Here is a 28,000-nt window from a genome sequence, read left to right as displayed (position 1 = left end):
GAACGGATTCTAACCTTGCCACTGGCGCAAATACCTCTTCGAAGTCCACTCCTTGCTTCTGGACGTAGCCCTTCGCTACCAGACGGGCCTTGTGTTTCACAACTTCTCCTTTTTCGTTGCGCTTCAGTTCGAAGACCCATTTGAGCCCTATGGCTTGGTGTCCCGGCGGCATATCCTCCAGACTCCACGTCTGATTTTCGGTGATGGATGTCATCTCCTCCTGCATTGCCTTCAGCCAGCACGGGTTCTTTTCTGCTTCGGCGAAGGTGTTCGGTTCATCTGCACTGATGGCATGTAGTTCGGCCACTTCCTCGAGCTCGCGCACTGCCAGTCCAGGTGGTTCACCTCCTCCTACTAGGTCGTCCATCCTCCGGTACCTGGCCTCCAGATCAATATCGTGATCGGCATCCAGCGTCGAATCCGCAGTCCGTGGTGTTGCGAATTCCACTGGTTCAGGGGTTGCACCTGCTGGCGGCGGTGACGGCTGCTGATGCTGGGCTCCTCCTTCTTCCGGCTCAGTGACGAGGTACTCCACCGTGAATTGATTTGGATTATGGTCTGCCTCGTTCACGTCATTCCACTGCCAGAAGGTGCTTTCGTCGAAGACGACGTCGCGTGACACGTGAGCTCGCCCCCCTACAGGATCATATAGTCTGTACGCCTTGCTCCCGGGTTCATAGCCGATAAAAACGACCTTTAGCCCCCTAGGATCGAGCTTGGCGAGGTGGGGACGTGTTACCTTCATGTAAGCGACGCAGCCGAACACGCGAAAATGATGTACCGCTGGTTTTTTGTTGTACCAGGCCTCATATGGTGTCTTCCCGTCAAGGCTTCGGGTTGGTGACCGATTGAGGAGATATACGGCCGTCATTACTGCCTCTCCCCAGAATCTCCCAGGCATCCCGGCCGTCACCAACAATGACCTTGCTGTCCCGACGATGGTCTGATTCCGGCGCTCCACCACTCCGTTCTGTTGGGGGGAGTAGGGCGCCGTTAGGTGCCGTTGTATGCCGATTTCGTCACAGTACTTACCGAAACTTGTCGAGGTGAATTCTCCGCCTCGGTCTGTGCGCAGCACTCGCATCTTCTTCTCACATTCGGCCTCCGCTCGCGCTTTAATGCACTTAACCGCCTCTGCCGCCTCACTTTTCGCTTGCAGCAGGGTCAGCCACATGAAGCGGCTTTTGTCATCGACTAATAGGAGGAAGAAACTCTTACCGCCTGGGGTCGCCGGCTTGATGGGCCCGCAGATATCGCCGTGTACAAGCTCCAACGGCTCATCGGCTCGATAGGATGTTCGAGACGGAAAGGGTGTGCGCCTCTGTTTGCCGATGAGGCACCCGTCGCACAGCTTGTTCACGCCTTTGATTGCTGGCAAACCGTGCACTAACTCCTCCTTCTGTAGTTTTTCTAGAGCAGGAAAGTTTAAATGCCCGTACCTTGCGTGCCACCTCCAAGATACCTCTTCGATCTTGGCCGAGAGACTGACAGGTTGCTCTATCTCTAACTCCAGGATGTAAAGACGGTTTGTCGTGCGCCTTGCCTGTGTGAGCAGCCGTCGTTGATTATCGCAAATTTTGAGTAGTCCGCGCTCGATGGAGATGAAACAGCCTGTCTCATCGAGTTGACCCAGGCTCACAAGGTTAGCCTTGAGCCTCGGGATGAAGTAGACATCGGTCAGCTTGCGATGCTCGCCTCCCTTGCTGGCGAATAGGATGGTGCCGCGTCCTTCGATCTCGACGACGGATCCGTCGCCGAATTTCACCGTCCCGCGGATCCCCGAGTCGAGTTCGGAGAATGCAGATCTAGCCCCGGTCATATGGTTTGTTGCCCCTGTGTCTAGGATCCATCGCCGGTCCTTGTGTTGCTCGTCCCGCTCGCTGATCTGAGCGAACACTCGCTCCTCCTCCAGTTGAATTGGCTCCCTAGCTGGTGCCACCTTTGCTACACCCAGCTGGAGCTCTTTCTCGAGTTCAACATCGTTGTTGATTACCTCCATTTCCGTGGATTTGGAATCGATAGCGGGGACACATGCACTTACCATGAAGAGAGCTGGCTCGTCCTCCTCGGATTGAGCCACATGGGCCTTTTCGGCCTTCTCCTTGTTCCTAAGCTTGCTCCAGCAATTCCTGCTTAGGTGTCCTCTCTTCCCACAGTTCGAGCAGATTGGCCTGCCATTGGTCGACTCCTTCTTTTGATTCCCATCTTTCCCGCGCATGCGCCCGTGGGAGATCCATGGCTTCTTACCGTCTTTGCGGCTGGAGGAGGACCCGTTGCTCTGGCCGGTGTTGTCACGGAGCTTTAGACGTGCAAGCCATTCCTCCTCTGTGAGGAGTAGACGACCCCCCTTGTCGACAGCTGAAATGGTATTTTTCTTCCGCTGCTCGACGTTACGCAGTCTTCCGGTCACCTCTTCTACCGTTAGGTCGTTCACGTCAAGCAATGTCTCGATTGAAATCGCAACTTGCTCGAGGTGATCAGGGACAACCTGCAGCATCTTCTTCACGATTTCTGTCTCGCTGATGCTGCCACCGAGTGTGGTGATGTTGTTGGCTAGCCCCGTGATCCGCATTGAAAAATCATCGACGGATTCACCGTCCTTAAAGTGGATCTCCGAGAGCTCCTTCCGCAACTGCTCGATGTTGGATTCCCGCACTCGCTGTACACCGACCCGACGGGATTTGATTCCCTCCCAGGCCGATTGCGCGGTGCGCTTGGTGGAGAGAGATGCCAGCATCTCTGGGGGCACAGATCGTAATATGGCGGCAAACGCCAACCGATCCTCACGGTACTCAATCGTTTCTCCTTCCTCTGGCTCAACAGCATGCCATAACCCTTGCGCTTGTAGGTTGACGCGCATCAACAAGATCCATTCGTTATAATTGGACTTTGTCAATATTGGATACTGAACGACGGCAGTCGTTGTCTCCCTAATCACCCGCTCAACGATAACTTGACGCCCTCTTCGTGGCGGCGGTGATGGAGATGTCGGCACACGACGACGGCGTGGAGGAGTGAGTGAGCCTGCCCGAGATGGGCCCCACGATGTGTGTGTTTTTACACTTTGCATTTTCTTCTACTCGAACCTGAGACCTTTGTGATGTTAGGTCAACGCTCTAACCACTTGAACTATTCAACTTGTTTGTTGATAGGTTGGCTCCTCTGCAATGATATACACCGATCTTCAACTTGGCTCTGATACCACTTGTTGGTTTTCACAGAATTTCGGTGAGAGGAAATTCAGAAAATGCGTAACAAAAAGGAGAGAGAAAAAATAACTCTGAATTTGACTGCGTTGAGGTTGTTTTGTTTTCTGAACAATTCTCCTATTTAAAGTAAAAAAGGAATTCTAAAATTGGCTTGGAGAGTGGCAAACTAAATCTGTGCCACTCCCTTCTAAAACTCTGGTGATCCATTCGACGTGATTTGTCAAATGGTCAACCTCACGATTTTCTGAAATCGTGTGAATAACAACGGTAAAACTCAGGTTTTATCTAACAATTCTTCCACTTCTTACAGGGTTCACAATGTCAAAACATGGAAGATCAAGAGATGGACCAGAAAGAGATTCATCCATGCCCTTCTTAACGTTCAAATTTCCACCTTCATCGGCAATAGTGCTGCCGCTTTTTGTGATTCCCTGAAGCTCAAATGATGTAGACAAAGACTCCGTCTGTGACATGTGGTGCACATCATACAAGTTCTTGCCTGTGGTTTCTGGAGTGTCATCAGACTCCCACAGCTCAGAATTTGACTTAGAGTGATTACTAAGACAATCATCAGACATACATGGAGATGATCTGCAGAATGTGTCATCATCAGACTCAGAGCCAATCTCATGCACAAAAATAGACTCCTCTGGGGCCAACTGAAATGATGGAAATATGTCCTTATTGCTTCCGCGACCATCACTGCCATCGGGAAATCTCAGTTTCAATTTTGATGTTTCAAAACCACAGACAGGATGGAAAGAGATCTTCATGTGATCAAGTGGGGGCGAAGGACATGAATCCGACGAAGAATCACTGGCTAATTGCTCTGTGGAAGTCCTTTCATACATTGTTTCAAAAACAGTATCTTGGTAGCCATTTCTCTTCCCTGCACCATCTGTATTCATAGATTTAGCCTCAAATCTTTCATCATGTATTAGCGTCAGTTTTCTATGAAAGCCATTTACAAGCAATTGATGGCCAAGTCCAGAATTTTGATTGGAGTTTTCATCTTTTTCCATAATGGTTTGAGTATGCATGCCATTGACATTAGGTACAGCTGGAAACGCAATTCCAGCTGCTGCTATCACATTTCTTTTTACCACATTATCCATATGGGCATAACTAGATCCATTGCTTGAACGATCATCACCGTGCAATGAGGACTTATTAGAAGTTGAATCCTTTTCAATATTAATAGCAACCTTTGGAAAATTATCCATTTTTATTTCCTGAGCATTACCATTGATCACATGTGCATGATCAGAAGGGCCACGTTTTTCACCTTTACTTGAGTTCTCACAAGCAGCATTTGGTACGGCCCAAGAAGGAGGCTTTGATGGCTGAAGTCCTAGCAAGCCACCATTAGTCCAGAACTTATCTGAAAGATGGCTGGAGGAAGAAACCTTTTCAGTTTCATGTATTCTGTTCAATAATTTAATTCCAGAATGATCCTCTAAACTAGAATTGGAGTCTGGATGGAAGGAATCAGTGATATCAGATTCCAATGTGGAACTTTCTTTGCCATGCAGGTCAGTTACTAGGGGACAGTCAGGACTAGAAACCTTCATGGTGTCTTCAAGCCTTTGATCATGGTAAAAACCATCTGAAGAAACAAAATATGGTAGGCTAGAAATAATACCTTTGTCAAAGGACTTTTGAGGCTCACTGCTCTGGTCAAGAATTGGAATATCAGGACCTAAACTAGATTCAAGGAGGTCATGCATTGGATCTACTACTTCACACTTTATATTGGATGCGCATGGCTCTACTTCTCGTTTTGTCTGGCAATCAATGTCAGTTTCAGATTCTGACTCAATTGTGTTGAGTGCATCCATATAATTGTCCGTTTCACTTCCAATTTCATCAAACACACTCCTGTCGTAAATTGATTCTAAAGGGTGACCAACATTAGCTAGCGTGCTCATTTGTTCATCATTTATAAGGTAAAGGCCTTCCGTTTCACATGGATCCAGGGAAGATTGAGGTACAGGAACTTTATATTCTTGATCTTTAAATTTATCATGCTGTTGATTCCTCGACTCCACCATCTCCACTTTTTCTCTACCACCCTGTTGACTGCCCGGCTCCACCATTTCTGCCTTTTCTGTGCCACCCTGTTGAGTCCTTGGCTGCACAATTTCTACCATCTCTCTCATATCCTGTTGGGAACTTGGCTGCGCAATTTCTTCAATTTCTCTAACGTCCTTCTGAGTCTCTGGCTGCACAATTTCAGATGTTTCACTGACATCCTGCTGAGTCCTTGGTTGCTCTATTTTTGCCATTTCTCTAACATCCTGTTGAGTCCGTGGCTGCACAATTTCAGATGTTTCACTAACATCCTGCTGAGTCCTTGGTTGCTCTATTTTTGCCATTTCTCTAACATCCTGTTGAGTCCGTGGCTCCACTATTTCTTCCATATCTCTAACATCCTTTTGAGTCCTTGGCTGCACTATTTCAGCCATTTCTCTAACATCCAGTTGAGTCCTTAGCTGCACTGTTTCTACCATTTCTCTAACATCCTCTAGACCTCGTGACTGCACTATTTCTGTCATTTCTCTAACATCCTGCTGATTCTTGGGCTTCAATATTTCTGCCTTTTCGTCCCATGTGACATGAGAAGAGAAACTCGAATCGATTTGATCCTCTGGTGCATATTGAAATTTATCGTCCATAATCCTACTTTGTTCATCTGGGAGAACTGAATCAGCAGCATCACTATACTGCATCAAACTTGGACTTGAAGATTCCCTAAACTCCTGTTCTTTAGTTTGCAAGGAAGAACCTAATTTCAAAACATTTCCAGCATATCCTGACACTGTTCCAGAATCATAAGAATTCGAAGAGTCCCCAGCATCTGATTTCATCATCCGATCAGCTGTAGCAGTTTGAGAAAGAGACGCCCCTTCATTTGAAAAGGAGGTCAACTGCAAGCTGCATAAAAAGTTGTCGGTGATCCATTCAACTAAAGAAGAAACGTTCAAAGCTAATCGTTAGTTAGTAATACCTGCTATTAAGCTTGGAAATTGATGCACCATGTATCATTTCTCCACTGTGTACCAATGATCTTTTTCTCTGCATTGTTAATTTATTGGTCATAATGACTACTTTAAATAACAAAACTGATGTATTCCACTAACAAACGAAAAAAAAAAACAAGAAAAGAATGGGCCAAGCTTTGATTTCAAGAATATTAATTAACACAATGACTCCATATTCTTGTTGTTCCGGGTGCTTACGGTAAGTGTAACAACTCAAGCCCACCGTTAGTAGATATTCTCCGCTTTGGCCCGTTACGTATCATCATCAGCCACACACGTTTTAAAACCGTTAGGCGAATGATGATACGTAGGGCCAAAGCGGATAATATCTACTAGTGGTTGGCTTGGGCTGTTTCAGCTTACCCTAGGCTGTTAAATTCAATCGTTGAACCTTAAAAACTAATCATTTATTTCAAAAGGTGCACACAACACATATAACTCCTAGACTTTCACTGCACACCTTGATCTTGTGAGCCTTTTTGTCACTCCGAACCTTCTCCAAGCTTATTTTTCCTGAGGTTGATGTTTTCTTGAAGAACGTTGGATCTGAATAACGCTTTAAACAAGATCCAGGACCCCTCGTATCAAATCTGGATGGAGAGAAGAACGGAACTGTAAAGCTTGCCTTTCATTTTCAGCAAGGAGATGCACCTTAAACAAAGTTAAAACACTGATCATACTTATCAAGCAAATGAAGTTGTGGAGGATCACGACATTCTTCATAGGCATCCATCATAAATCGTGGCAAATCATGATAGATGAATTGATTTTGTTCAGTTCGAATACTAGGATGCCACTCAGAACCTGCAAAGTAACTGCTTAACATTATACAAATATGCAAATGTTGCAAAAAATGTTATAACATGATCCTGATAGAACCTAAGTTTTGGCTAAAGCGGCATGCTTGAATATAGGTGCTATAGCAAAACAAAACTGACGATTAACTAAAGCTAAGCTCACTATTGTTCTGAAGTTAAATTTGACCAGTGTTGAGTTATTAATTGTAACGACCCAGATCCACCGCTAACAAATATTGTCCTCTTTGGGCTTTCCCTTTCGGGCTTCCCCTCAAGGCTTTAGAACGCGTCTGCTAGGAGAAGGTTTCCACACCCTTATAAATGGTGATTTGTTCTCCTCCCCAACCAATGTGGAACATCACATTAATAGGACCTCCCGCCCTGTTAGTGTATCAAAAAATTGTCTCCTTCAGGTATTCTCTTTGCAGTAATATGGGCAACACATCTTCAGATATAGACACTCATGTATATACGTGTTTAGATCATATAATAATAATAAAACTGTTACAGTCCAAGTGGTGCCCACCGTTAGTAGTAGATATTGTCCTCTTTGGACTTCCCCTCAAGGTTTTTAAAACGCGTATGCTAGGAGAGGTTTCCACACCCTTACAAAGAATGTTTTTTGGACTTCCCCTCAAGGTTTTTAAAACGTGTATGCTAGGAGAGGTTTCCACACCCTTACAAAGAATGTTTCGTTCCCCTCTCCAATCGATGTAGGATTTCACAATCCACCCCCCTTCGGGGTCCAGACGCGTATGCTAGGAGAGATTTCCACACCCTTACAAAGAATGTTTCGTTCCCCTCTCCAACCGATGTAGGATTTCACAATCCACCCCCTTTCGGGGTCCAGCGTCCTCGCTGGCACTCGTTCCCTTCTCCAATCGATGTGGGACCCCCAATCCACCCCCTTCGGAGTCCAGTGTCTGGCTTTGATACCATTTGTAACAGCCCAAACCCAAGCCCACCGCTAGTAAATATTGTCCTCTTTGAGCTTTTCTTTCGGGCTTCCCCTCAAGGTTTTCAAAACGCGTCTACTAGGATAGGTTTCCACACCCTTATAAAGAATGTTTGGTTCTCATTTCCAACCAATGTGGGATCTCACACGTACATAGAAGAAAAGTTAGAAATTAGGTAAGATAAATGGCTGTATGGCTGGATGCTGCCTATAAAAGGTATTCGGTATCTGTGTTGTGGGGGGAATCTAGAACGCTTCCTCTTTTCACTTTTACGAACAAGAAAATAACAAAAGTTGCACACTGTACTGTTCAGACACAATTACAAAGGAAAAGAACAAACAATTGTCTACATAAACAGACAAGGCTATCTCTAAGCAAGACTAGAGTGATCACAAATGACAAGTTGATAGCACCTTATAAACTGAAACAAATTAAGTTTAAGTCAAGTTATATATAATTTAGGTGGCAATTGAGTCATACCAGCTGTGTAAGCAAAATGAATGTGACTTGTTTGAGTTAGTATTGCCTTTTCAAATGAAGGAAGGGCAGCTTCAATCTGTTTGAGGCGAACCATCACTTTGTGACTTCTGGAAGCTGTTGTCATAACCTGTTCTTGCAACCCATGAAAAACCTCCCCCGCAAATCTACAATATACGATGATACCATCCCAGTCAGCTTAAATGTCGTATAAAGTACCCTCTATAATCCGATTAATTTAAGACCGCATAACTAACCCATTATACAGTACAAGACGTAAGAGCTACCTACAAACGAGAACATCTGAAGGAAATACCTAATTCTCAACCAGCGAGGCAGCAAATATAGTAGATAAACAAGTTAGCAAAGCAAAGAAAAAACCGTACTCGACAAGGTCACCCAACTGCCTCAAGATCCCGACGAGACCAGCAACGGCTACACCGTCGAGGACGGCTTTCGGATCTTCATTGTTGGCCTCCATGTAGAGATGGGGCTTTCCGAGCCCGAACTCGCTCTTGACCTGCACCCTGACCAGTGGCATCTTGCTCTAATTTCACTTGATTCCTGTGCGCATTTGAGGATGAGGGTGTGTGGATGGGGAAGGAAAGCAAGGCGAAATTGTAGCTGAATGAAGTGAAGGGAGCTGAAAGAAAATGGAGAGAAAAGAAAGAGAGAGAGGAGCGGAGGTCGGTCGGAGATGTTAGAGAGAGAGTTGGTGGTGGGGATGGGAGCAGCTCAACTGCTGCAACGAGGGAGCTTTTCTGAGTTTTGTAGGACATTTGCCAACTCCAGAATCCATTCTTTTCCATATAATAAAATACAAATTGTTTATTTCATAAAACCCACAAATCTATTAAGTTTATAAAACTTTTAATTTTTAAGAGCCGTTGAAACCCACCGGAGACCGTAAAAACGTGGCTCCCACAACTGCTTTCCACCTTTCGGTGTGGACCCCACTTAGGGATAAATAAGCAAATTTCCTTTTTAATTTTGAGTTCTCATGTACTGTTTTTGTTGATTTATATTATATTTAATAGTGCAAATAAATTTAATAGAACTACAATTATTAATAAACTTCTATTAATTAATTGAGAAAATTGATTGTTTTTCTACGAAGATTATATGATTTAATTAACAAACTCAAAAACCATTTTAAAATTACGTTGGAAATAAACTAGAAGAATTGAAGAATTTACAAAATATATATTATGTAAAAAGCCAATAATATTCTGACACCACTCAATTTCAACATTATAGATCATGTCATGTCAATCAAAAGGGAGCTTAGCCATACTCCTTAGTCAATGGTCAACCCAAAAAAACCCTTCAACTATATTTTTTTGGGTCGGTCAAATCTATTCGTTCGTTCTATCGTTGTTATACGTAAAAATACTATATCATAATCAATAATAATTATATGAGAATCAAGGTCGAGCTCTAGAGAGATACCCAATTCGAAATACGCTCTCACAAATAACCTCGTGTTGTATATATCAGTTATGTGACCAAGACAATTATGCAAATAGTGACGAAAAGAAAGGGCCTCTCTTTTGCAGAAGCTAAAAGCCCAACCATTGAGTTACCGGCCCAATAATTTCTGAAATTGGGCCCAAACGTACAAGGGGGACACTCCAAATTGACACACCGACTTTACGAGTGCAAAATGACAAAAAAATAATCCACAAAATAAGAATTTTAGAAGTGGGGCCTACCGAGGAAGATGCTCTTGCGAGGGGCCCAATCACCTGCATTACTACCCATATTTAACAGAGTACTTCAAACAACAATATTGTATCAAAAAAGTGAGGCCATTGTTGCAACAATTTTGATTCATGATCTCTTGGCTCAAATTTCCATTTTTACTTATTTCGTTTCGATATTGGAATCGATTCTATCATACCCAAATTGTCAAAACTTTAAATTTACAAGAACTAAATCGAATTTAAGTTTATAAATTATACTGAAACAACGTCCGACGTATATGAGTATAAAAAAAAAAGTGTTGATCGGAAAGAGTGGAGAATAGGGAGATGGGGAAGTGAGAGTGTCTGCAATTTGATTCTGTTGGCTGTGTAAAAGTGTTGCATCCGACAAGGAGATTTAATGAGAAGGGATTTGGCATTCGGTTTTAGGACACATACTGTCCTGTTTCATACAATTACTACATGTCATTCTCAATGAAAGGTCAATTTTCCCATCTCCCCTTTTAAAAAAAACTTCTCCTATTCAGAATCAGGCGTTGAATACTAACAGTACAAAAAGCTTGGAAAGCACCAAATAATGTGGGGTTGCCCTTCGCCTTTCTACTCATATACATTCATATCTAAGGGGCATCCTCATACCCATTCATTCATCAGCTTTAGTACCAAACCAACCCAATTGAATGTCTCCCACAGACAACCTGAGTTTGTCTTCTCCTTTGCATTGCATTTCATTCAAAGATGCAAGAAAATAAAAATATAAAGCTGCACCAAAAACTGTCCAAATTATTATTGCATATATTCCTTTTGTGGGTTTGATCCAACTATTCTCGTTCTTTTCAAAAAATTCGTTTTCTGTTCAATTTGAACGAAAGAACTGGTGTTTTATCTGTTGAGTTATGTTTACCCATATTCCAAATCACGAACAGGCTTCCTCTTGGTTCCTCATGAGCTCGTTAAAAAAAGAGCAACGTATCTTGAATTCAATCTTTCCAACTTCTCATTAATAACGTAAAGGAGAAAGTTATGGCGACCGAAACATGAAGGTAATCCATAGAACTTTTGACAAATATTTGACAATAATTGATTGTTTATAAAGAAATGGAAATGGAAATGGGAGAGAAAAGTATGAGATGAAAGAGATATGGTGAAAGAAACAGTGAAGATTCTTCACATTCTTTTCCATAATTCATAAGCAACATATGGCCCCATTCCTCACGTGCATCCCACATTATTAATTACATCATTAACTTATGTCACCAACCTTGCCCCATTTAACATCCTAACATTTTTCAAACTCTCAAACTATACCCTTAAATTTTAAGAGTAAAGTAAATTTATAGATATAGGGATCTTTTATCTCTTAAAAGAATAAGCAAGGGAGACAAAATTCAACTTAAAAATGAAGTGGTCTTATAACATTATGTTCCAATTCTGTCATTTTCATTTACTTTTAGGAATAATTTTGTAAAGAGGCAGCTTTAAGAACAGTATAGTTTATTGGATTAACAGTAGAACATAAAGTTGTCTTGTATTTGACGACTTCAGTAAAACCTAATTCTCACTGCTAAACATGGGATTGTGTTTTTTGACCTTTTTGTTTTGTTTTAAACATAAAAGCAATATCATCATTCATTACCTAATCATCATAACCTAACCCTAAAACCTCCTAATATTCTCTCCCTCTTTCTTTCAATTTTGTTTCTCAATTCTTTATTTCAACACTAATTATGACTTTAAATAAAACTTATTTCCTTTAAAATACTCTTATTTTAAGTTATTACCAATGTTTAAATTTGTTTTTAAAACACTATGATCGATGTGGCGGTGGTGGCGTGAGGTTGGCGGTCACCGACGATGGGTGGTGGTGATCGGTTGTTACGACGGTGGTTGCTGGCTGCTCATGGTGGGTAATAGTTGTTAGTGGTAGCGTGATGGTGGCATGGTGGTTAACTGTGGGTGATAGTCGCCGGTGGCAACCACAGTGAAAGTGTAGATGGGTAATGTGAGAGTATTTTGATCATGTTGGTATATTATAAAAAAGAATATTATGTTTTTTATAATATATCATAATTTTACTCGATACAAAATTAAAAATCATAAACCTATTAGATATTTTTAATTATGTGGAGTTGAATTCGGTTGAAAGCAATTGAAAATGATTCTTAAATAAAGAAAATGAAGAAGATTTTGTTTTTTTTAAAAAAAAAAAAAGAAAATTTAGAGAGATAATGAGAGATTCTCGTGTAATAATTAATAATAAATAGCGTGTACGCATAGCATAAACTTGGGCCATAACAAAATATTCTTCCAAGGTGTGTTGTTCTACTCATACTAACTTTTCTAATTATAATCAATTTGCTCTTTTTGTCGCATTTGAGAAGATTTTAAATTAGAGAAAGGCTCAAAATTAATCTCAAATATAGTTTATCCGACTATAATATATATATATATACATTCGACCAATAAATCAAAACATTAGAATTAATGTTAATATGCCAATAGAAACATGATTTGAACAAGGGTGTACATGGGTTAGGTTGGGAAAATCTTACACCCGTCTAAATTTTTGGGTTGGTTGGGTTGATAACTCGAGCAACCGGAACACAACCCAACCCAAACCCTTTTTTGTTCTTTGATTAAGTTAGTTAGATTTTTGAGTTTTGTTTAATTATTTTTTTAGATTGATAATTAAAATATCATTAGCATCGGTTACAATTACCAAATCTCCTTAATCTTCATAATAATACTAAGGTAGAATGGGGTTGAGCGGTAACCTTAGTTCAACCTAACTCTAATCGAAAAAGAATTTAATCAAACTTAACTGGTATAGTTTAAATTAAATAGTCTGAATTGATCGGACTCTCGAAATATAGGAACATTCAAACATATATATTATTGACCTAGAAGCTACTAACTCATTTGGTTTAATACATTCATGGAGAGGGCCCGAGTCAATTACCTTAATTATTGAAAACTTTGAACATTGTAGTTGATTAAAAAATGAAATGATATATTTATTTATTGGATAGAGTGAAGGGAAAAACTGGATGCCAACGAATTAAAGGTTAGATTTGAGAAATTAATATTTAAAAAAATGATTGTAAATTTAGGTAATGATGATGCATACGTGTAAAGTAGTATGGGATCCCCTTATAATGGGTTTGAATTCTCTCAACAACTAAAACTAAAAGAGAGACAAAAGGAAAGGCAGCTTACCACCCTAGATTCTCTAGGCCACATCCCACCAATTAATGCTTAATCATCATAAACATCTTAATCTTAGATTAACATTCGTAAACTAATTCAACCATAAATTAGTAGGAGATTCCAACCATTTTGACTTCTTTTATTAGAATATCGGTCTAAAATGAATTGAAGTAAGCTCAAATCCATAATTATTTTTATGAATTAGTTTATTAACCGTATATAAAAAAATATTAAGCTAATAAATATATATTATGTTTGTGTGTATTTAATATTTGAAGTTTAAAGAATAATTGTAATAATTTTATTAGAAAAAGAAAAAGGAAAAAGAGAAGGTTTTTGAGTGCCCTGAAAATTGAGACACTGCAGACAAATTTAGGTGTCAGAAATAAACTTTTTGTGGAAAACAAAAGGCAAAGGAAATGTTACAGAGTTTTATCCAAATTATCAAAACTTGCCAACCTTAATTTTCCTGAGCTTCACATTATTGCCCCTCAACTTTTGCTAATTCAAAACCCACCCCACCTCTGCCGCAGCGGGGCCTTACCGGGGATGGGATGGCAAAATGGATTATTATTATTATTTTTTATTTTTCTCAATCATTAATTTGAGGAAAATGACATCCATATCCACTAAGTACCCAATTTATTATTCACACTTTCGAATCTTTAATAGAGACACAGATGTCGGATCTTACTGTAAATTTGGTTCAACTTTATTGCCTAACTATCTAATTTCAGGTTTAATGTATAATTTACGTTATTCGTCTAAACTAATAAATGTTAATTAAGAAAATGGTGTATCTTAATAATCCTCATTAACATGTAATTGCGTAAATAAGAATTAATGTTTCCATCATTAAACCAGGCAAGCAGATGGAGACAGAAAAATGTATAATAACAAACACTAGATACTCATAATCACAACCATTATATTTATGATATTAAATCTAGTGGTAGACCATATGATCCCAATAATCAAAGCTGGTGAATATTATTCTTGTACTCGTAAAATCATAGCTTAAAATCAATATATTAAGATTTTTTTTCTTACAAATAAAAGAAAGATTTTAAGTAGGGATTATTATGAAGTTAATGTCAATGAACGGTATAATTCCCCTCTTGATTTGCAGCGAAAAGAAAATAAAAAAAAATAATAAAAACATGTAAAATAAGGTTAATTACATACACCAAATCTAACAGCTAGCCACCACCGACAGGTTCCCACTTCCGTAAGAATTATTAACAAAAAAAAAAATGATAATAACAATTATAAATAAATCTTGTACGTATAGATCTCTATATACAGTCACAAAAATACATAATTATATTGGAATTTTGAGAATTAAAAATAATAATGAATTATAATTTTGTGGTAGCAAGCAAGTTGATGGAAATAAATAAATGGGGAAGTGGGAAAAATAATACAAAAGAATATAAAAATAAATTGGGCATGAAAAAAAAAAGAAAAAAAGAAACAAAAAGCACCTTCATAGGCCCCATGTAATGTCCTCTCTCGAGATGTGATTTTCATCTTTCTTCTCCACTGCAATAAAACCCCTTCTTTTTTTTTTTCTTTTTTTCTTTTTTTTTCTTTTTTAACCCTCAAATTTTGCATATATTATTTTTTTCTTTTTTAGCCAAATTTCCTTAAGAATTTGTAGCCTCCTCCTATTTCTCTTTCTCTCTCCCCCCTCTAATTTCTTGATCTCAAATTGATCATGTCAACAGAAGGCAGAAAAGATTCGACGGAAGCCGGGTCATCGTCGAGGACGGCGGCGGGGAGCTCTGCAGCGGCGGATCAGCAGCAAGCGTCGGCGGCACTAAGCCGGTACGAGTCGCAGAAAAAGCGGGACTGGAACACGTTCGGACAGTATCTGAAGAATCAAACGCCGCCGGTTGCGCTGTCACAGTGCAACTGCAACCACGTGGTGGAATTCATGAGGTACCTGGACCAGTTCGGAAAAACTAAGGTTCACTTACACGGGTGTGTTTTCTTCGGACAGCCTGACCCACCTGCCCCTTGCACCTGCCCACTCCGGCAAGCATGGGGCAGCCTGGACGCCCTGATCGGACGGCTGAGAGCGGCGTACGAGGAGCACGGAGGATCGCCGGAGACAAACCCTTTTGGAAATGGAGCAATTCGAGTGTATTTGAGGGAAGTGAAGGAGTGTCAAGCCAAGGCAAGAGGGATTCCGTACAAGAAAAAGAAGAGAAAAAGAAGCCAATTGAAGGGCAACGACGAGGACAACCAACCCAAGCTTCTTCCTTGATTCAAATCAAATCAAAATCAAATCACTTCTCATTTCCTGGTAATTTCCCTTTCAATTTCAATTTTAATTTCAATTTCTGGAATCTGGGTCCTTTTAATTCTGCTTGGATTTATTTAATTATTAAAATACCCCAATAATTAACCCTCAAGCACTTCATTTTCAAACCAATAATTGATTCCCATCCTTCCTCAATTAATTTAAATTCCAGCAATACTCAAACAAACCTCATAACTCACTTCAATTCTCTCACAAAACTTGTTCCTCTAATTTGTAAACCAAAAACCCTAGAACCCACTTCCAAAAAAAACCCTAATTCTAATATGGATCAATGAGCTATAACTTATAACAACGTCAGTTTTCTCGAACACACAAACAACCATGGACTCTACTGTCTCTCTCTCTCTCTCTCTCTCTCAAATCAAACAAAGCACTGTTTTTATTTTATTTTATTAATATTGATTTAATTAAATAGTTCATTTAAATTCTCAACTTTTACACGTTTTTGGGGCTTTTTTGTGATTCTCTGCGATTTTGTGCTCCCCATACATGGATGGATGGATGGAATGGAATGATGATTATACAGTGATATGAATTTTCCTGTCTTCTTCTTCTTCTTCTTCTTCTTCTTCTTCTTCTTTCACTTACTTCAAAACTCTGCATTTTGTTCTAAATTTTCCAAACAAAACCCACATTGATTTATGTACGGAATCAACGGAACATCTTATACAGGAACTTTGTTCCTTAAACACTGTTCTTTTTTTTTGTTGTTGTCTGAATGTTTGATGGTCATATGAAATTGCTGTGGATAATTTTGTGGTATAAATTATTAGTTACTAGCTTTTCTTTTTTTTCTTTTCTTTTTTTCTTTTTTTAATGGATCCATATCAAAGTTCTTCTCTTTTTTGTGGCAAATATAGATTTGGGTTCACTTTTTTAAATTTGTTAAGATATTCGAGTTTTCTGGTTTCGATTGTAAAATCCTCCTTAACCATTAACATTAGATTCTTCAATATGGGCTAAGTTGATTTAAATGGAATTAATTAGTGTGCTGTTGATCAAATTAAACAAACTATTAACATAATATGTACAACTTTTTTTGTGTTAAGTGTTGTTGCCTCATTGCCATTGCATTACACAAACTTTCATTATTAACATTAATTGTTGGCAGGTTTGTAATAATTATTGTCTTAATCTATATTTTCTAAAAATGAAACCCTTTAAATAAATAAGCTCAAACACTACAAAACTTTCCTTCTTATTTGGTTTATCAACTAAAATTAGTTCTTTTTTCAGATTTGAATCTCTTACCCATGTTTTATGTTAGGTAGGTATTGACAAAATTATAAAATTATTGTTTTTTTTAGGCTAAGTCAACTTAAAGTTTGACTTTTTTTTCTTCGTTTCTGAAGGATTTGAATATCATATCTATTAGTTGATAATATATATAAGTTCTTAAGGTAGACGAAGTTACATTTGCGTCAAATTTAAAGAAGTTATATCTTATCTTAAAATAAAAATTTGGATGGAAAGAGTAGAATGAATGTTAATTCTAATTTTTTTAGTTTAATATCTTATAATTTGATAACTAACATTATATTATTTTAATGAAATAGTTTCTTTACTCTAAAATAAATTATATTTGTTAAAGCATCATTGTTAGAATATGTTAAAAAAGATTACATTTATCCTTTCATAATATTATTTTCCTTTCATTCCTTATAATATTTTATAGGTTGGATGTCATATTAATTAATATTCAAAAGGAGAGTGTTAGAAATAGAATAAACTACTAAATTTACCCTAAAAAATCAATTAGGTGTTGTTTCATAATCTTTTAGTTTAATACTTCGTGTAATCATTTTTATTTTTCCTTAAATTCTCAATCAAATACAAAAAAGGAAAAAAAAAGTTGTTATTTATTGCATATTTCCTGATAAAAACCTAATTAAAAAATATATTTAATTATTTTCTTAATTTCAGGACAAGAACAGCAATGGATGAAGAGTGTATAAATGTGGAACGAGTTGAAGCATTTTCTATATGATAAAATACTTATATATATATATATATATTATATATATGTTTTAGAGATAATTATATAAAGAAAGAGAGAATTTGAATAAAAAAAATTAGTATATAGTTTGTAGCCAAGCCTAGCTAGCAAGCAATATGTTTTCTCCCATTCTAGTTAATTAAAAAAAAAAAGCCCAAAGTTTAGGTTCACTTTTAAACTATTACATATTAGATGGTGACAATCAACTGTTTTGCCCTTCACATTTAAGATGAAAAATGTCATTTCTATTGTCCTATTATTTTATATATATATATATATATATAATTAATTAATTAATTTGTGACATCATACTTAGTGCTTTGGTAGCATTCTTTAATGTTGAGGTATTTTGTATTTACACCATTTTAATTACTCTTTGTACTATAATATTAGGATTAAATACTTTCTAATAATAAAATATATTTTCATTGTATTTCATTTTATAAATAATGTCCCTATTAAAGATGGCAAATCTTTCTTTTAAGAATGAATCGAAGGTTCATGTCAACGACTAATAAAAAAAATATATGAAACATCATATTTATTTTAAGTGAAGCACACTCTAGGCTTAAGGTAGGAAATGACATACTACTAACCTTGTCCAGATGTTCGTCATTTCATGTCAATTCTATTTGATAAATATAAGATTCCGTTGATTATGAGAGAGAAACAACTCTCGAGTCTTATAGCTATTGTGAGGTCCCTCGATCTTTCTAATTTAGATCATCAACATGCCCATTCAAGATGATGTCTTTTTGTGTTCATCATTTTGGGTCATATCTTAATTCATATCTGTAACGGAGAGACACAATTGAAATCATTTTTCATTTAAATTAAATTATCATAATGCATGTTAACAACCAAGTGTTAATAAACGACAAAAAAAAATTTGCTCTATATCTCTTTTATATTTTTCTCTTAAAATATGAAAGTTGTTCGAAAAATATTTTGCAAGATTTAAGGTTTTAGAGGTGAGAATTGTAATATTAGGGCAACTCAAATGGTGTTGGTTTTAGACGGCACATTAATAATCTATCATCATTTTCCCTTTGGATATCGTATCTTCACTAAAATGACATGTTCGATGATAACTCCAATTATAAAGATGAATTTGAACCCACCTCCCTATCACAATCAAGGTTTTATGATATTTATGAACAAATTGAAACGAACAAATCAACGATATCAAGCCTACAAATATGTAAAAATATCGATAAAAATGTTAACATGTCAACAAAAACGCTCGCGCTCGATGGCATCTTCTGCAGACATTTTATCTCACTGTTCTCTGCCCCAGATGACTTTCTGCATTCCTTTTTTTCCTTCAATCTACGCATTCATCACTGAATAAATGCAATGGTCTGGAAAACATCTACACTAAAGAATATAATGAACAAAGACCACATTTTTTGTATTTCCAGGTAACACAAGGCGTGGAAATACGTATAAAAGAAACACCCACCTTGTCATAATAGATAGATTATCACATTTCTCAGTTTGTTCATTGAAACAAGAGCACTTACCATTACACCACATGAGAAGATGAGGGAAAGCTGTATACAACATTCATACCAGATTAGCTTTCCTAACAACATCTTTAAAAACGAGGCATAGGATATTTTAAGAAGCTCAATGTATCCACCACGCTAATTCTCAAAGTAGAAGATAAAAGGTTGTCACAAATTAGCTTCACATCTAAAAGTCGATTACATCGGTTCGCCTAACTTCCCCACAAGGAGAGGGGAAGGGGGTTGGTCTTAGCTAGCTTCACAAAATAACTTTCCATATTGTGAAGTTAAAATTAGAAGTTTTTATCATCTCCTGAGAATACCAGCTTCCGTGTGTATGTACCTTAAGAAGTTTCTCTGTCATTCCCTCTCACACGGCTACCTCCTCTAGATGTCTGCATCAGAAAAAGAAATGTTTTTTAGTTTCATAAACCACACGAAGTAAAATGAACATTTGATTTCAAACGGTGTGTAGCAAAGCACAGGAATCAGTTATTTCAAACTCGAACGAATGCAACAAGTAAACAATCAAGGCAATATTGTAACTTGAAACGTACAAGTAAATGTCATGCATGTTTTATCCCATAATTCTGGTCACCTTGTCCCTTTGACAGTTGATTATGAATATTCATGTCTTGACATTATCAAATGACTGTCCCCAATAATGTAAGGGTAGCTACCACAAACTTGACAGTAGAAGAGGTTTTCAAGAAACAGGGTTCCTATACACTTGCAATTCTCGCAGATAACAATCTTATATCATTTTATGAACCTGAATCCCATAAGTAAAACCCAAGAAGACCAAAGAACAGATTAAGAGTGGACGCATGACATGTTACATCAGAAATGAAGAAGAGAGCTGGTTTCATAATCTTCAGAGGAAACTGACATTGGACTATATGATCCAATAGTATAATTTTGAGGAAGGAATCATCCTTTTAAGTACCTAAACCCAAGTTTAAAAAATGAGTCAAAGACAAACAAAATAGCCATAGGAGATAATCCAGTAATCTAATACCACTTTGCTCATATAAAATAAAGCAGAACTTGGCTCCACTTCGCCAAGTTTCTGATGCTTAGTATCAGTCCTATATTCCAATGTTCTTAAATTCGCAAAAACGAATGAGAACATTGTTCCAAGCCACACATTATCTATTTGAAACACAGAAAAAAGACATGATGTGTATATTAAACCGTTAGTAAGTGTCGGCACTCTTTTTTCTTATCAGGAACAATAGGGGGTTCAAACGCAATGGGATTTCATTATTTCTATTTCCAGTCACGTACAGCTCTTCTTCTGGTGGTTGTTTCTTCATGCTATTAAACTATACCACAGTTATACTTGTCTTACCTCACTTCTTCTCCCTTTCTTATGCTCTGATTCTTTCTGCAATTCAAATTTTCAACATTCAAAGATGATAAATATACCAAAACATGATCACCTCAAACCTGAATAACTGCATTACTTTTTTCTTTGTAGTATGCAGAAAAGCCTTGCAAGTCAGGACCTATTCTCTCCAAGAAAAGTTCAGAGTGATCACTAATTGCATGTAAATGTGACCATAGTGAACAATTAGGCGTCCACTCAGACAAAGCTAGAAAAAAATTTGTGCCCAAGTGATCTTTATGCAGTATTGAATTGTTCAAGCACACTTCTAAATGTTTAAAATCTCTAAAGCCCTCACATACTTCTCTTAATCATTAAGAGTTGGTCATGTAGCAATGCAATATAAGCAAGGACATACCACTTCATCACAACCCATATCCAGATATAAGCTCTATATTGTAATTACATGGCACCAGCACCAGTAAAATTAAAGAATCATCTCGTGGGTCCATAGAAGGAAAAGAAAATAAAAAAGTTTACTAACATTTCTAAAAGAAGATTGAAATGTGACCATGCCAGGTTAAATTAGTAGTTTATTTTAAAGTTGTAGAATTTCTTGGGAAACCATTCTATTCCAGAGATATCAAAAACCAAAATATTCTAGAAAACAATCAGATGAACTAAATCTACCACGAAGTCAGCACAGAATACGCTGAAATAAATGTTGAATCTGTAACAGAGCAAACTTCAGCTTCGTGCTAAAAGAAAAAAACAATTTCAATGGGAAAACAGAGCAGAAAGTTCCCTTAGCCTTACCACTGGGATTTGATTTCTTCCCTCGCTTAATCCTCTCAAGCTGAACCTGGGTCTCCATAAACATATGCATCCGCTGTACCTCCAAATCCTTGGCAAATTGCATCCTCTGCTTCTCCAATTCCACCATCAGCCGCACCTTCTCGGCTTCCACTCTTTCATACACCTCCCCGAACCTTTTAATTGCTCTTGCCAACCTACTCATGCCCTCCCCTTCCGCCTCCTCGTCGTCGCTCACTCGCTCCTCCTCCTCCTCTTCGTCGTCCTCCTCTTCCTCCGTCAATGCAGCCGCCGCAGCAGCAGCCGCTATAGCCGAGTAATTCCTCCGAAAATACCCGTCGTCCACCGCTGCGGCAGTCCGCTTCTGAGACACGGCGACGACGGCAGGAGTAGCAGCAACGGCAGGGGGTGGCGTCTTCCGAAAGGGCAAAGGAAGAGCCATAGGAGGAGAGGAGGGTTTCTTCATGGAGACAGTAGGGCCAATAAGTTCATCAAGACGAGCATAAAAGGGCCAAGAGGAGACAAAACTGCCATGGGAGGCAGCAACCCGAGCCCTCTCGGTCTTGTACTTCTTCTTAACGGTGTCGATCCGGTTCTTACACTGAATATCGGTGCGATGGGTCTTCTTGGTAAGGCCATGAAGGGAGTTGACAGAATCGGCAACGTCCTGCCAGTCCTTCTGGCGGAGATTTCCACGATTGAGGTCGAGAAAACGACGACCCCAAGCGTCGATGAGAGTAGAGGTAGCATCCTCGCTCCAACAGTCTTCGCGAATGGGAACCTGGCGGGAGTTAGCAGAGGAAGGGGTGAGAGAATCGGTGAGATCCCCCATCAGAACTCAGAAAAGAGATAAGGGAGAGAAGAAGAAGAAGAAGAAGAAGGAGAAGGAGAAGGAGAAGGAGAAGGGGAAGAAGATGACGAAGGGAATGGGTAAAAGAGGTATAAAAGAGGGAGCGTCGGCGATGATATCGCCGGGGATGAAATGGGAAGCGGATAGGGATAGGGAACCGAAAAGGAAGCGGGCCGGGACCGGGAGGGGGGTTGGGTCATGGTTTGGTTAGTGTGTCGGAAGGGCTCGGATTCGGCTTCGGCTTCGGCTTCGGCCCAAAAGAAAGCGGACGGTGAGGAGGAAAGGTGGGGTCGCTGACAAGCGGGAAGACTGCGGCCTGGCCAGCGGGAACGGGAGAGGGAATTTCCGAAACGGAGAGGGTTCACGTGGGAGTGCCTTTGGCCGGGCATTGATTGACTACGATGCACGTGGAATCTCACGCGGCAAGCGCGTGGCCGGCCGTCGACGCCTTTTTTTTTTCTTTTTTTTTTCTTTTTCCCCATTATCGTTTTTTCCCCCTTCCAACTGCCTGTACTTTTATTTTTTCTTTTTTCTTTTATTTTGGGTCGTCGTTTCTCGTCCGGTGGATGCCCCCGCCCCAACTAACTCTACCGCCTGCTTTTTATCTTTTATCTTTTTTTTTTTTTTTTTTTTTTTTTTTTTTTTTTTTTTTTTTTTTTTTTTTTTTTTTTTTTTTTTTTTTTTTTTTTTTTTATTAAATGCAGGATTTGCGGCCACCGGAAAACTACTTTCTTTTATTTTTCTTTATTTTACGAATATTTTTGTTTTCTTACATTAGTTCATTATTAAATAATACTACTTATTTGGAAAAAAAAATTAATTCTAAATTTTGTTATTTGTATCCACTCCCATTTCATTAAATTTCATCCTAAATTTAATTAAGTTTTACCTCGCTTCATTTTCTACTTTGTTCACTACTACTTTTAACCCAAAAAATAATGTAAAATTGTTCCCAAATTCATTCTAAAATTTTGTACTAAAATAACTTTTACTATTAAACATTTTTACCAAAATTTCAACAAAAAAAATAAATAAATAAATAAATAATGGAACTTGATACGGGATTGGGCCAGGACCCTGGGCTCCTAGAAGACCAACCACGGCCCTAAACAAAAATTCTCTCCACAAAATATTAGTTTAGAAAATTCATGATATAGTTACATAATATTAATTTTGGGGTAATTATAGATTAAATAAGCATCTTTAAATCAGAATTTAAACAAAAAAAAAATTACTCGTTCACCAAAAACGACACGTGTTTTTCTTGTCCTCTAGATCAATTTTTCTAAAATCACACTAAAAATTAAGAATCCACAAGATCAACAAACCAAACATAAACATTGGAGCCTTCTGAGTCAAGTGCACGAAGAACAAGAATATGAGAACCATACATAAAGAACTTGTACCAATATTAAAATAAATAAATAAATAAATAAATAATGGAAATTCAAATTTATTTTCACCTAACTAAATTTCTCCCACTTTTAATTTAAACACTTAGACAAATCTAATAATAATTAAATTATTGAGTATCATGGTTGATCTATAAGGGCATAATCATAAAATAATTATGATGACAACTTTTTTTATGTTTGACGTGGAGCTCAAATTGAGTATGACTATATATCATTTCCTCTTAATATCTTAAAGAAAATCATTAATATCTTATCTTTTTTATGAGTTTTTTTATTTATTATAAACTAACTTAAATTTATTTTTTACGTTCAAAAGTGAACTTTTTTTTTAATAAAATATATACCAATGTTAATATTCTTAAAATAAAATGGCAGAAAGGCATATGACTTTTTTAAAATATTTTTATAATCCTAAAATTTGGCATAACAATTAGAATTAAATATTATGGTGGAGAGGCCCACGTATAAAGTGATAGGATAGTTAATGGCATTTAAATGACCAAGGCTTGTGGGGTTCGATAAAAACCATAATGCTGATTAATTAAAATATTAAATTTAATTCATACGCAATGCAGAAAATCAGGAAAAAAAAAAATCCAACGGGGCCGAGATTGATACGATCCATACATACTTTTCATTTTTCATTTTTCACATATTATTTTCTTGTAAAAAAAATTATAAAAATGTATAAATATATTTAAGTTCATGCCTTAGAACACTTAAATTATTTGAAATATAGAGCTTAGTTTAAAAGTGTAAAGCATGGTATTATTAAGTGTAAAATAGGAAAGAAAAAATGGTGGCATATGGGCAGACAAAGTATATTATTGCAGCTGTACAATCATCATCATATCACAATCACTCAAAATTATGTTGATGCACAGAAATAATATACATTTTATATCAATTAAACTATGCTTATAATAGAATAAATTCTAGACTACTGCATTAAAAAATCCACAAATTTCCAGAAAAATATAAAATTAATTAAGCAAAGATTAGTAAAAAATTAAATTTACCACATTCTTAATTTCAGATCCTTCTCTCTGCAATCAATCTGGTGAAATTGGAAAAGGGCTTTTTTTTTTTTCCTGGGGGAAAGGAATGATCATGATATTGAAGAAATGGAATTTAATTATGATGATATATATTTCTATATGGTTTTATGTTTTAAAAAAAAAAAAAAGACCCACAACCTGAGTAGCCGGTTATTAGACATGGCTGGGTGACTCGCAAATGCTCTCTAAGTGAGGTCTCCAGACGCCGACACGGCCGCGCCGCCGTTCGCGGTGGGTGGAGGCTTTCTCGGAGAGTATTTCGGAGAGGTACTGGTCGGAAACGTGGAGGTTGGACATGGAAATGGAGCTGTTGTTGTTGTTGTTGTCGTCGTTGTCGTCGGTATCGGCGGTGGCAGATGCGAGGGCGGCGGGGGGTGTTCGGTCGGAGTGATGATTGTTTTTATTGTTGTTATTGGTAACTCTCTTCTTTCTTCGGGAGGAGGATCGGGAGCGAGGCTTGTCAGGGTTGGGAGGGAGTGGCATGAGGAAATAAATCTTACCGCGTTGGAGGTCGGCTTCCGGTGGGACGATGACGATCTTGGGGAGGGCGGAGGCGTCATCAGCGCAGGCGGCGGAGGAGGAGGGGGAGGAGGGCTTCTTAAGGACATGTTTGGGATGGGCTTTCATGACGTCGGAGGCTTTGATTGAGCCACTGATTTCTTCGACGTAGCCATTGGAGTGTACTATGCGGATCACATCCAGAGCTCCACATGGTAGAATGCAAGATATGCAGCATCTTATGCTATTCCTCATCTCCTTTTTTTTTTTTTCTTTTTTTTTTTTTTAATTCAGTTTCTTTGTTTCGTCAACCTCTCAGAGGAGAGAGAGTCGAAGGAAAGAGAAAATCTGGGAGAGAGATTAATAAAACGGAATATGGGAGATGAAAGGAGAGAGATCGAGAGAGAAAACTTCTTTTTTTTTTTCTTTTTTTTTTTTCGTTCTTCTTTATTAATTAATGTTTTATATTATGTACGCATCATCCATCCTTCCCCTTTATTATGTCTTAAACCTTTATAGGTTGAACATAAATTAGTTAGACTAATTTATATTAATCACATTAATATATGAATGAAATAAAAAAGAAAATCAGTCGTATAATCGTACTATATCGATCTTGTAAGAGCAAATCATCATAACTAGATACGTTCAATGAATTAAAATCTCAATTTCGAGTTTCAAAAATTCATTTTCCCTCAAAATCAACATAAAACTTCACCCATCAAATTATGGCAATCTCCTTTAACCGTACACAAAATCTTTAAATATAATATAATTTATCATATTCCATAATTTTCTTTCTCAACCGTGCAAATTTAGATTGAGATAATATTTATATCAGTTTAGTTATGTTAATATTAATACGAGCATCTTCTTGCTTCTTGAATATAATATCAAGGGTATTTTTTTTTAAAAAAAAAAAAAATAGTGTGCTAATTAAAAATATCCTTCCCACTAACTAGCCACTCGACCGATCTAAAGAAATGAAATCATAGTTGATTGTTTTGGTTTAATTTTCATATATTCACATTAAGAGATTGAAGTCAAAAACCATCATATCAATACTCAATAAACTTTCACAAAAGTCAATAAGTGGATAATTAAACTTGACCAAGATATCATAAGAATATAAAGATGAGATTTTGAAATGAATTGTAAGTACAGAAGAATTGAAGCAGAAAGGCAAGTGAAAGGGGTAAAATTAAATCATACCATAAAGTTAAAATAAAAATATAAATAAAAAAGGATGGAAAAGTGTGTATTAATAATTGAGCATAAAGATGGGGAGTTTGAGGGTTTGGGAGATGCGTGAAATTAGGGCCCTCTCTTTGTCTCACCAAGTTCAATAATTTAATTTAGGGTTTTGGGGACGGACAAGTGTCAACGTCTGATTGGTTCCCCAATTGAAGATTCAGAAAACTAAGACTTTCACACTTTGTTTTGGAAGCTTATTGAAATATATTTGTAGAGGAGCGACCAAATCTTGTGTGTTTCATATTTCAATATCCCCCACCATCACCATGTGAGACTTTTGCCATATTCGTTCCAAAGTCATCTCTTTTAAATCTTATCATTGTTAAGAACCACGATCCTTCACAATAGTATAATATTATTCAACATTTGAGAATGGTTAAGAGCATGTTCTTGATATCATATTAAGAATCACCATCATTCACAATAGTATGATATTATCCACGTTGAGTATAAACATTTATGAGTTTAGTTTTAATTTTTCCAAAAGGTCTCATACTGATATGTTTTACTTATAAACCAATGATATTCAATTCAAAAGAGCGTTGATTTGAATGGTATGGTTAGATACATGATGGGAAGAAAATGGAAGCATGTTGATCACCTTCAAACAAATAAAGTTCAAACTGATTGATTTGATTTGATGCCTTACAATTGCATCAACATATTGACCATATAGATGCCTCCATTAGCCCCATCCCGTCTTTCACCGAGTGTCCCCTCCCACAAATTTAAAAAAAATAATAAAAAAGTAATTATTCATGAACTAAATATAGAATTATATAGAATATAAGGTAACCAAATAATGTACCATATTTATACATAAATAAAGTTAGGGTTGGATTGAGTAATGTCCAATCCAAATTGAGCCCCCACAACTCATTTAATAGGTTAAGATGGAGATGGAGATGTTAGGGTCCATCTAACGCCCTTCCCACATGGATTACCATTGTTATCCCTTCATTGCACCTTCCCCTTTGGACTCTCTTTATTTTCGATTCTTCTTTAAACTTTATCAGTATTAAGCATTAAGATGAAACTTGCTTCAATTTTGCGTAGAGCTCATAAATTAAAATAAAGATAAATGCAGATCGGAATGATGATAGGCTATCATTCATCACTCTAACATAATTATTTGATTATATATTTTTTAGAAATGGAAAATTGGTATGAAATATACGTGGAGAGAAATTGGATTTAATGATTTTGTTTGGGAAAACTCCAAACGCTGGCCACCCCAAATCGACCGTATTCTAAATTTACGGAACCATGTTGGGGAATTATGTCCCCACAAATAAATAAACTTTCAACTTTATCAAAATAAAAAAATAATAATAATACTCTTTAAGTTTTTCATTGCAAATTTTTATTTAAATTTATACCTTTATTAATTTTTGTAAAGTTTAAAAATAAAAAACAGACGAAAAAACATTGTGCATGTTGTTTGTTTTTTTGTATTTGGTTTTGTTGAGAGGAAAAAAGTGAATGTATGTATGATGATCATTCATTATTTTTTATTCTGTTTTTTGGTACTAAAAAACATAAATCGGTTGGTGACTGTCCCTGAT

The 28,000-nt window shown here is 37.4% G+C and overlaps 4 protein-coding genes across 9 annotated transcripts in view; 1 reads left to right on the top strand and 3 right to left on the bottom strand.

The window, feature by feature from the left end:
* Nucleotides 1-9,298, bottom strand: part of LOC111495219 (protein SCAR3-like) — an 11,496-nt gene extending 2,198 nt beyond the window's left edge. For 2 of the 5 annotated variants that reach the window (XM_023145161.1, XM_023145163.1), the window contains exons 1-7: nucleotides 8,867-9,298; nucleotides 8,484-8,647; nucleotides 6,931-7,054; nucleotides 6,711-6,840; nucleotides 6,217-6,284; nucleotides 4,870-6,143; nucleotides 3,507-4,827 (exon numbers count right to left, since the gene is read on the bottom strand). In XM_023145161.1, the coding sequence (XP_023000929.1) occupies nucleotides 3,507-4,827; nucleotides 4,870-6,143; nucleotides 6,217-6,284; nucleotides 6,711-6,840; nucleotides 6,931-7,054; nucleotides 8,484-8,647; nucleotides 8,867-9,021 (3,236 nt within the window). In that variant the 5' untranslated portion in view covers nucleotides 9,022-9,298. Of the gene's footprint in view, nucleotides 1-3,506; nucleotides 4,828-4,869; nucleotides 6,144-6,216; nucleotides 6,285-6,710; nucleotides 6,841-6,930; nucleotides 7,066-8,483; nucleotides 8,648-8,866 lie in introns of those variants that run through there. The other 3 variants (XM_023145162.1, XM_023145164.1, XM_023145165.1) reach the window with 3 other exon arrangements.
* A 5,700-nt stretch (nucleotides 9,299-14,998) lies between these two features.
* LOC111495158 (protein LIGHT-DEPENDENT SHORT HYPOCOTYLS 10-like) lies at nucleotides 14,999-17,963 on the top strand. The gene is made up of 2 exons (XM_023145058.1): nucleotides 14,999-15,698; nucleotides 17,640-17,963. The coding sequence occupies exon 1, from the start codon at nucleotides 15,108-15,110 to the stop codon at nucleotides 15,657-15,659; it is 552 nt and encodes a 183-aa protein (XP_023000826.1). The 5' UTR covers nucleotides 14,999-15,107; the 3' UTR covers nucleotides 15,660-15,698; nucleotides 17,640-17,963.
* Nucleotides 17,964-19,175: 1,212 nt separating this feature from the next.
* LOC111495157 (trihelix transcription factor ASIL1-like) lies at nucleotides 19,176-22,800 on the bottom strand. Of its 2 annotated transcripts, XM_023145056.1 has the most exons (3): nucleotides 21,364-22,800; nucleotides 20,572-20,607; nucleotides 19,499-19,615 (listed from the first exon to the last, which is right to left on the bottom strand). In XM_023145056.1, exons 1-2 carry the CDS (start codon nucleotides 22,190-22,192, stop codon nucleotides 20,591-20,593), a joined length of 846 nt encoding a protein of 281 aa, XP_023000824.1. In that variant the 5' UTR covers nucleotides 22,193-22,800; the 3' UTR covers nucleotides 19,499-19,615; nucleotides 20,572-20,590. The 2 variants fall into 2 exon arrangements, with proteins under 2 accessions (XP_023000825.1, XP_023000824.1); XM_023145057.1 differs by lacking the exon at nucleotides 20,572-20,607 and having other exon boundaries at nucleotides 19,176-19,615; nucleotides 21,364-22,791.
* Nucleotides 22,801-24,460: 1,660 nt separating this feature from the next.
* Nucleotides 24,461-25,622, bottom strand: LOC111495719 (rhoGEF domain-containing protein gxcI-like). Its single transcript, XM_023145877.1, has one exon. The coding sequence runs from the start codon at nucleotides 25,434-25,436 to the stop codon at nucleotides 24,837-24,839; it is 600 nt and encodes a 199-aa protein (XP_023001645.1). The 5' UTR covers nucleotides 25,437-25,622; the 3' UTR covers nucleotides 24,461-24,836.
* Nucleotides 25,623-28,000: the final 2,378 nt, after the last annotated feature.

This window comes from Cucurbita maxima, unplaced genomic scaffold (genome assembly GCF_002738345.1).
Source record: "Cucurbita maxima cultivar Rimu unplaced genomic scaffold, Cmax_1.0 Cma_Scf00021, whole genome shotgun sequence".
NCBI classification, from domain to species: Eukaryota; Viridiplantae; Streptophyta; class Magnoliopsida; order Cucurbitales; family Cucurbitaceae; genus Cucurbita; species Cucurbita maxima.
The sequence above is the reverse complement of the archived record's forward strand: the minus strand, read 5'-3'. Positions and strand labels throughout refer to the sequence as shown.

What these genes read in the sequence shown, in the direction of transcription:
- LOC111495158 (XM_023145058.1), top strand. Translation starts at nt 15,108, where the DNA reads ATGTCAACAGAAGGCAGAAAAGATTCGACGGAAGCCGGGTCATCGTCG.
- LOC111495157 (XM_023145056.1), bottom strand. Translation starts at nt 22,192, where the DNA reads ATGGGGGATCTCACCGATTCTCTCACCCCTTCCTCTGCTAACTCCCGC.
- LOC111495719 (XM_023145877.1), bottom strand. Translation starts at nt 25,436, where the DNA reads ATGAGGAATAGCATAAGATGCTGCATATCTTGCATTCTACCATGTGGA.